The 9,646-nt window shown below is 33.7% G+C and overlaps 1 protein-coding gene across 1 annotated transcript; it reads right to left on the reverse strand.

Annotated features, from left to right (window-relative positions):
* Nucleotides 1-5,158: 5,158 nt before the first annotated feature.
* LOC107469082 (glycosyl hydrolase 5 family protein) lies at nucleotides 5,159-9,644 on the reverse strand (the record flags this gene model as incomplete). Its single annotated transcript, XM_016088462.3, has 4 exons — nucleotides 5,159-5,753; nucleotides 6,355-6,875; nucleotides 8,410-8,657; nucleotides 9,240-9,644. Coding segments are annotated over 4 exons (1,671 nt in total), but the record flags the coding sequence as incomplete, so codon positions are not given.
* Nucleotides 9,645-9,646: the final 2 nt, after the last annotated feature.

Below are 9,646 nucleotides of genomic sequence, written 5' to 3' on the forward strand. Positions count from 1 at the left end.
AAAAAAGAGAAGTGCAAAATCAAATAAAAATTTTATTACTTTAATTGAAACACAATTCAACTCCAAAGTCAAAACTATTCGTTCCGATAATGGACCAGAATTTATTTTACCTGATTTTTATGCTTCAAAGGGCATTATTCATCAACGTAGTTATGTTGAAACTCTTCAACAAAATGGAAGGGTAGAACGCAAGCATCAACATATTTTGAATATAGCTCGTGCTTTTATGTTTCAATCTAATTTACCATCATCTTTTTGGTCTTATGTTGTTAGACATGCTGTTTATTTACTTAACATAGTTCCATCATTCGCAATTAATTTTAAAACACCATTTGAAATTTTATTCAATCATCCACCAAATTATCATGACCTTAAAGTTTTTGGATGCTTATATTTTATTTCTACCCTAATGGCAAATAGATCAAAATTTGATTCAAGAGTCAAAAAGGCTGTATTTATTAGCTTTCAAAGTGGTTTTAAAGGATATATTGTTTATGTTTTAGAAGATAAAAGAATTGAGATTTCTAGAAACGTGATTTTTTATGAAATGATCTTGCCCTTAGTCACAAAAAATGCCCAATTCCATACACTCAGCCCAACATTGCCAAACACACCTTCTCAAAAACAAGATTCAGTTAGTCTTCCAATTGAACCCTCACCTATACCCATTGACCCAACTCCACCTAGTTCTTTATTTTCTCCAACAACCTCTCCTTCTTCCTCACTATCGTTACCTAGCTAAGTTGAACCCATGACAACCGAATCACTTTCAACACAGACACCCATCTCTCCTTCCGCACTAGACACCAGTCCACCATCACCTTCTCATCCCCCGTCACCTTCTTCACCACTTGAACAACCCCATCCTCGTCATTCCGACCGGCCTCACCGACCTCCAGTATATTTCTCTGATTAGTTGTGTAATTCTTCTCTCATCTCTACAAATCAATCTCCCTCAAAGTGCAAGTATCCTTTATCTTCAGTCATGTCTTTTTCTTCTCTTTCATCTTCACATAAAAAGTTTCTTTTATCTCTACATTCTGATGTTGAGACAAAGTCTTTTAAGGACGCCAATCAACACTCTAATTGGTGTAGTGCTATGAAAGATGAGTTGGATGCTCTTGAGCTGAACAAAACTTGGCGTCTTGTTGATTGCCCTGTAGGGGTTAAGCCGGTTGGCTGTAAATAGGTCTATCGCATCAAACGCAAGCCTGATGGTTCAGTTGATCGATATAAAGCACGTCTTGTGGCTAAAGGGTTCACTCAAACTGAAGGTGTTGATTTCTTGGAAACTTTCTCTCCTGTTGTCAAGCCTGCCACCATCAAATTAGTTTTGGCATTGGCTTCTATGAAGCGTTGGCCCATACATCAGTTGGATGTCAATAATGCTTTCTTACATCGGGATCTTTCTGAGGATGTTTATATGACTCTGCCACCCGGATTTACATCTCCTCAACCGAATCAATGCTATAAGCTACTAAAGTCATTGTATGGTTTACGACAATCTAGTCGTATATGGTATGACAAACTTTCTCATCTTTTGCTATCTCATGGATATCAGCAGACCTCATCTGATTATAGCTTATTTGTTAAATTCATTGGTGATCAAATTTCTATCATTTTAGTCTATGTTGACGACATTGTTCTCACTGGTAATTCCATTTCTGAACTTGATGCCATTAAGTCTATTTTGCACCAACACTTCCGAATTAAAAACTTGGGCCAATTAAAATATTTTTTGGGTATTAAAGTTGCTCAATCAAAGAAGGAAATTTGCTTATCTCAAAGAAAATATTGTCTTGATCTTTTGGAGGATTCTGGTTTGTTAGGTGCTAAACCTGCCTCTGTTCCAATGGATAGTACCACAAGACTATATCAAGACAAAAGTCCCCTGCTATCCGACTCTTTTGTATATCGCCGTTTGGTTGGCCGTCTTATCTATCTCACCACTATTCGACCGGACATCATGTATGCCACTCAACAATTAAGTCAATTCATGGCATCTTCGACTGAATCTCATCTTCAAGCTGCCAAGCATGTGTTACGATATCTGAAAACTAGTTCCGGCAAAGGACTTTTCTTTCCAAGGGAATCAGAAATTCAGCTTCTTAGCTTTAGTGACTCTGATTGGGCCGGATGTCCTGATACTCGACGATCTTTAACAGGTTATTGTTTTTTCTTAGGCAGTTCTTTAGTCTATTGGAAGACCAAGAAACAAACCACCGTTGCCCGCTCATCAACAGAAGCAGAATATCGTGCACTTGCCAACACAACTTGTGAACTTCAATGGATACTAAATGTGTTACAATTTTTACGTATCTTTCTTATCCGCCCACCAGTTTTATATTGTGATAATCAGAGTGCTCTTCATATTGCTGCTAACCCGGTTTTTCATGAACGGACCAAACATTTAGAGGTTGATTGTCACTTGGTTCGACAAAAAGCTCAAGCTGGAGTGATGAAACTTCTCCCCATTCCCTCTTCTGGGCAACTAGCCGACATCTTCACCAAGCCTTTGTCTCCTCAACCCTTCCATCTTAATTTGAACAAGCTTAGTATTCTTGACATCTTTCATCCTCCAACTTGCGGGGGCGTATTAAATCACCCTTCCACCTTAACTCATGACAACAATAAAGACGTCTCACGGCCTACAAATTCAGCCCAACCACAAATTCAATTATAATTTTAGTCTTTATCTTATCTTATAGTTATCTTTATCTTTATCTCTATCTTATCTTTATCTTATCTTTATTTACTTTTATCTTTCATAGGTCAATGCTCTATATACACTTAGTTTTACCTTCATAGTGAACAATTCAATCAATCAACAATCAATAAAATTTCTTCATCTTTTCTTTCTTTCATTATTATTCTTTTACAATTTTATTATCTTTGCATACTCTTTCCGTTTTATTAAATATCAAAACCAATATCAAAGCAGAATAAAAATTAAGCAAATATGACAATAACAAAAAATCAGCAACCAAACTGCTTGCTTCAGTGTACAGGATCTCAAATAATTTAAATTAGCTTACATGATGTTAAAGAATTTAACATTAGATTGCATGACAATGACATCAAACAATATAAGATTCATAGCAATAGCAAAAAATTAGATTATATCAATTGAACTCAACAACTTATATCAATTGAACTCAACAACTCAGATTACATAACAATAACAAAACATCAGCATATCAGTAGCCACTTATATCAATTGAATGCAACCACGTGCCTATTAGCCATACGGCATAAGCACTTGTATAACCACAATAGAGCGGCAGATCCCTAGCTATAATTGCCCATGTTCTATAACCTCACAATGTACGGCAGCCACCTAATGTGCATGCATGTGCCGGACTTGTTACCGAAGAGTTGCGTCGACAGTAGCATCATAATATACGCTCTCGCGTACCTCCAAACAGTCTCCTCATAGGCCCCATTGGGAAGGTGACTGAATGTCTCCTACATCTAAGTGCACTTCACTGTGAACTTGTCGACGTAGTCCACCGGTGGCAACACACCCAATAACTCCTAGAACCATGTCCATGCCGGACGACCACCATCAATGTATCGCTCAAAATCCATTAGACATCCGCTGACGTACTGGCCGTTGATCGGGAGTCCTAGCTGGTACACTACAGCACTCCCGAATGGCATGTGGAATGTATGCGTCTCTGAACACCATCGCTCAACAAATGTGCTCACAAGAAGCTCATCCAACCTAAACTAATAATCGTTGAACCTTGCAAGATAGGCAAGGTCAGCCATCTGTAGGTAAAGCATGATCCTTTCGTCTAACGGCATTTCATGCTGCCTCTGCATACTCGAGATACATCGTCGGGGCTACATGACAATAAAATAATTGTCTTAGAACCATAACACTTTAGGAAGAAAAATAAACCTAAAGCAGAAAATTCTAATAAAAAATATAGATTAACCAATATCAAATTAATATATATATCAAAACATAGTCAATCTAGTGTATTTTTTACGGAAAGTTTTTTTTTTATTTTGCCAAAGATATGGAAATTCGAACCTGCGACCTCTTAGATGAATATGGGAGATTATGCCATTTGAGATATAACTCATTGGCATGGGAAAAAGTTACGAGCTTATATATCCATCTCTAAAATAAATTAAATCATTGTACATTCTCACTAACCTTCTACTGCCAAGTTAATCCTTTACTTGAAATCCAATTCAATTTAAATTAAATTAATTTTAACTAAAATAACCAATATATCACCAAAATTTCCGTTCACCATAGATTTCTAACAATAAAAGCTTACAAACTCTGATCAAACACCTTAAATCTACAATTGTCCAACATGCATTTCTGAATACAATTGTCTAACATACTAAATCCTAACTCTAACTACTTTTTTAAATTTAAGGAATCTTCTAATTCTCATATTAATAATGAAGATCTATGTAAGACATTTAATATCACTAACATGTATTTATTTTCTAAAAAATAAATTAAATAATTGAATATCAGTCACTAATCTCTTCGTGCGCGTTGCTAACAATATGGACGACTCTGTTCAACCGATAAATGCGATTTGGGTCGTCTTCCATTTTTATAGTATCAAAAATCTATTTGTACAATGCCTTAATTTCTTTTGATTTTTGGTGTGGTAAGATACGTAGGTTGAAAAATATAATTCGAATTGAGGGAGTTCCAATTATATATATTAGAGGGAATGAGAATAAATCGATATGTACAATGGCTTAATTTCTTTTGATTTTTGGTGTGGCAAGATACGTGGGTTGAAAAATGTAATTCGAATTGAGGGAATTCCAATTGTATATATAGAGGGAATGAGAATAAATCGAATTGGGTGTTGTAGATTTAGTATGGATGGAGACTTTTATATAAATCGAATTACTCACATTTGATTAACTACGGGCCATGCAAACCATATACTAAATCGTTACAGCTTGTAGTTGTATCGATTTACTATGGGCACGTTCGAAACTATGGATAATTTGAACCACCCTTATTCAATTTACACTCCACCTTACTAAATCTATTGTCTTTGATTCGATTTACTATTATTTCTTGTACATCGATATAGTGTTTCGATTTATATAGAAACAAACGGGACTAACGATTTTACATTTGGATGATTGGAAAATTTTTTTGTTTGGGTTGGTTTATTAAAGTGAATTATCTACAAATTTGACTAGTCTAAAATGGGGAATCCCACTTTCACACCCAAAAAATGAAATAAATTGAAATAATGTTTGAGTTCAATAATTCCTAGAAATGTCAATTTCTGATAAACTCAGCATTGAGTCAATCGATAATCTTGTAGTTGACCTCCTTGAGCTATCAATAAGTTTGAACCATTGACTTACAGGATCACATTGAGTATCTTGACTCAAACATTTGCAAGCATTTGTAACAATGATGTTGTTGGTGTCCACATCCAAACAAACACTACCATTGTTGTTGTTGTTTACTCTTGATGAGAGATGCATCTTTGAATCAGAGATCATTTCCCATATTGATGAGTTTGAACCTAAACATGTTCCAAGTTTTGCTGCCATCCTTTCTCTCTCTGCTTGTAAACACAAATTTGTGCCCTTTATGGATAGTGTTTTATCTTCTGGTGTGTAGTCCCACCCATCAGAATTAGAGCAAGGTCCCAAAGTCAACGGGTCAACCGTTGAATTCCTTATGATACATAGACCTGTCAGTGGATGAAAGATCACTTTGTGTGGTTTAATTTCTAGTAATGTTGGCCCTGCATGTCAAGAAAGCAATAATTATGTGTTATTTGTCACTTCACTTCAAATTGATGGAATCACATTTATAAGAAGAGAAAGTATAAAGGAACAACGCTTTTTTTGAACAACCTAGACAATAGGTTAATTTTAAAAATCAAATTTTGAATTAATTAGATATGATTCTTGTTAGTGGACCTGAAATACGGTCCGTTGTTCACGTGTTCGCATCTCTCATTGTTAAAGGTAGCTCAAAATCTTGAAGAATATTTATCTACCAATGATATCTCATCTCAATTCAAGTGAAATTCGAAAATATCAATATTTTAAAATGAAATAATAAATATGGTAAATTATACGTATCTCTCGCAATTAGAAAACATTATACTCTGATTAATATCATATTGAGAGAGAAAATCATATTATATTTATAAAAGAAGTAAGTGTTACATTCTGGGATATCAAGTGTTAGTTTAAAACTATAAATTAAATCTTAGAAGATGTTAAATTATACTTTGTACAAATATTAAAGTGTCATGTATATAATTGTCTAATGCACCCTAAACAATGTTCATAGAAAAGCATAATTACCATGATTTGTTTTTAATTAGGTCTTCTTACCTTGAAAAGGTTGTTGAATGGATGAGACCCTTTGCAAGAAACTTGAATTGCTAACTTGGCTCCAATCTGAATTAAGAACACCATAATCCTCACTTGCTCCAACCACCCCTTCTCTAAGGTAGTAACTCCCAACAAGTGTCCATAAGGCCCAATCCAAATCAAGCTCAGCTAACAAACCCATAAAGCAATTAAAGTACCTATTGTCATTAACACTTGTTCCTCTCATGTTTACACCAAACTCACTCAAAAATAATGGCATCCCTTGGTCCAACAAAAACCCACAATTTCTCATAAAATCTAAAGTCACTTGTCCACACACTTGGTTTGGATTCCCCAACTCCCATGCTTGACCATTACTGAAGCTATATCTATGCACCTCAAATACTAGCTTCCCGTTAAAAGTGAGTTTCACTGACTGATTTTGAAGTAATGATAAATCTGTGTCAAAATTTAGGCCAGAGAAAATTACTAGAACATCTGGATTCGCAGCATGTACTGCTTCTGCTCCTTTAGGCATGTACCTTGTATCCGACCACAATATATGTGTCATTTAATTTGAATGTTAATGGTGTGAACAATTAACAATTCCATTAATAATGTAGTGATTATCGTTTAGTAGTTAAATTGGAAAACAAGACTAAATCTTCATTTTGGTCCCTAAGATTCATGTGATTACTCATTTTGGTTCTCGAAATTCAAAATTATCTGTACTGGTCTTCCAGATTCAAGTCTAGGCATCAATGTGATCCTTTGACTCTTTTCGGCGATGACTAGACAAACAGAATGTTGAGATGACACCCTTCCTACCACGCTGGATAATGAGTAAACGACATCGTTTACCCTTAGCACCCAAACAAGTAAAAAATGTCGTCATTTTGTATATAAAGAGAGAAGAAACAATGAAGACGCAAAATAACGTATTTTTCTTCTTCTCTGCCTTTGCTATTCTTCGTTTTTGACTTGTTTGGCTGTCAAGAGTAAAGGACGTCGTTTACTCATCATCTAACGAGACAGGGAGAGTGTCATACCAACATTCCGTTTGTCTAGTCATCACCATAAAGAGTCAAGGGACTATATTAGTACCCAAATTTGAATATGGAGAACTAGTATAGGTAATTTTAAATTTTGAAGACTAAATTGAATAATTACGTGAATCTCAGGAACTAAAATGGATATTTAGTCTGGAAAACAAATAATGTGAAAATATACATGAATGAAGATGCCGAAAGTTGTCATCGCATAAAGATATTAATAAGTTTAAATATTGATGTGTCAATGTGTCATGTAGTTGATTCACAAAAGAAAAAAAAACTAGTTATATTAAATTAAGATTAAAAAAAAGATTGGTTAGATTGGTTCAATACCAACTGATTTTTTTCTTCCTTCATCTTAGTTTAACCCAACCAAGTATTTTTTTTTTTTTTTATGTTAACTACTAAACAATAATATCTTGTACAATGAAACTATTGTTAGCATTAAACATGGGAGCACCATATTTTTCTTGGTCTGCTAGAATAATAAAATTTCCAAAATACAAGAAATTATTAAATGCTCACAAATCTAACGACTCATATTATGGAAACTTATAAAAGTTGATGGAAAACATATATTTTTATCTTGACTCATATTAAGGATAAAGTATTGATTTACTCCTTAATGTTTAGACGAAGTCTTAATCGTCCTTTTAAAACGTGATATTTTTATCACAAATTTTTTATTTCATTTTATTTATTTTAGTCTTCTGGTCAAAATTAATTTTTTTTTTCTAAAAATATCCTTTTTGTATTATGATTTTTTCTAAGTACTTGCGAAAATCGTAATTGTAATAGATATAGTGGTAGTTCTAATGATTTGAAAATAAAAGTAGCAAAAAAATAAAAAAAATAATAATAATAAATAAAAAATTACATTTTTAAAAATAAAAAATTTTAATTTCGATTAAAAGACTAAAATAAAAAATTAAATTATTTAAGACAAAAATAAAACGTTTAAGGACTAAAATAATTCTTTACCAAAAATTTTTCAAGAAAATGAGAAAGACTCATAGCAAGTTACCTATACCAATCATTGACATTCTGTTTGGGGCCTCTTAGCTCATTTCTTAAACTGAATCCAACAACATTAGTCACTCCATTGAAAAGGGTAGCCATCTTAGTAAGGCCCATAATCCATAGGTCTGGATCAAGAAACGTGTCACCAAAGAAGCCGTTGCCGTCCATGGCACTGCAGCACCAACTGGGTTGGGTCACGTGATTGTCCAAAATCACCATCACATCGTTCTCTCCCAAGCTTTTCACCACCGCCTAATTGGAATTCTATTAGACCGAAAAAGTAAAAATACTTATGCTAACTAAAAATATTTGTCATGGTATAACTTGTGATGAAGGAAATTTAATTCCAGAAACAAGGTAGATTCTCATAGTTAAACAACTTTATAATAGTTTTATTTTAAGATTTACAATAAAATTGATAGGTTAAGAAATCAGAATTTATTTTGATAAAAGAAATAAGATCATCTAATTTATAAATATATTTTTAAATTTAAAATTAAATTGCAATTTTAAAATTAAACAACTATAATATCTACTTAATTTTTGAAAGGAAAAGTATAAAAAGATAATAAAAATACTAACAATAAAAACAATAAATATATCAATGTTCAATTTACTAACTATACGAATAATTATCCTAATATTAATATTTAAAAAATAATTTAAAATAAAATATTTTTTTATTTTATTAAACTAATTTTAGATGATTGTTTAAAAAAAAAATTAGTTACCTACCATAACCCTGTTCAAAAAGCCTCTCGAGAATCGTCTACGGAGGGATTATAATTTTAATTTCATATTTTAGATAAACATTATTAATGAACATAAATATACCTGGAAACATTCGATGAGGGGAAGGTCAATGAAGTTGGGATTATTGGATTGCACACCGGCGATGGAATCAAGAAGGCCAAGATTATTGAGGGACTGTCTAACAGAGAGTGAAGAAAGGGAAGCATTGGTGACCAATTGAAGTGGCCAAGTGAGCCTAACGCAGTTAAAACCCAATGACTTGATTCTCTTTGAGATTTCATCAAGGGGCTGTTTGTTTAGTCCCTCAGGAACTGATGCTTCCAAATGGGAGACCCAGTTGAGACATGCAAGCTTCACTCTTTGCTCTCCTTCTTCTTCGTCTACTATCCACCTTCCGTTGGTGTGAAGAGGCACTGCTTTTGTGTTCTGGAGTGTGGAAGAACAAGAGAGAAGGAAGAGGGTAGTATAGACAATACCAATATTGTTGG

This window comes from Arachis duranensis, chromosome 10, assembly GCF_000817695.3.
Source record: "Arachis duranensis cultivar V14167 chromosome 10, aradu.V14167.gnm2.J7QH, whole genome shotgun sequence".
NCBI lineage: Eukaryota > Viridiplantae > Streptophyta > Magnoliopsida > Fabales > Fabaceae > Arachis > Arachis duranensis.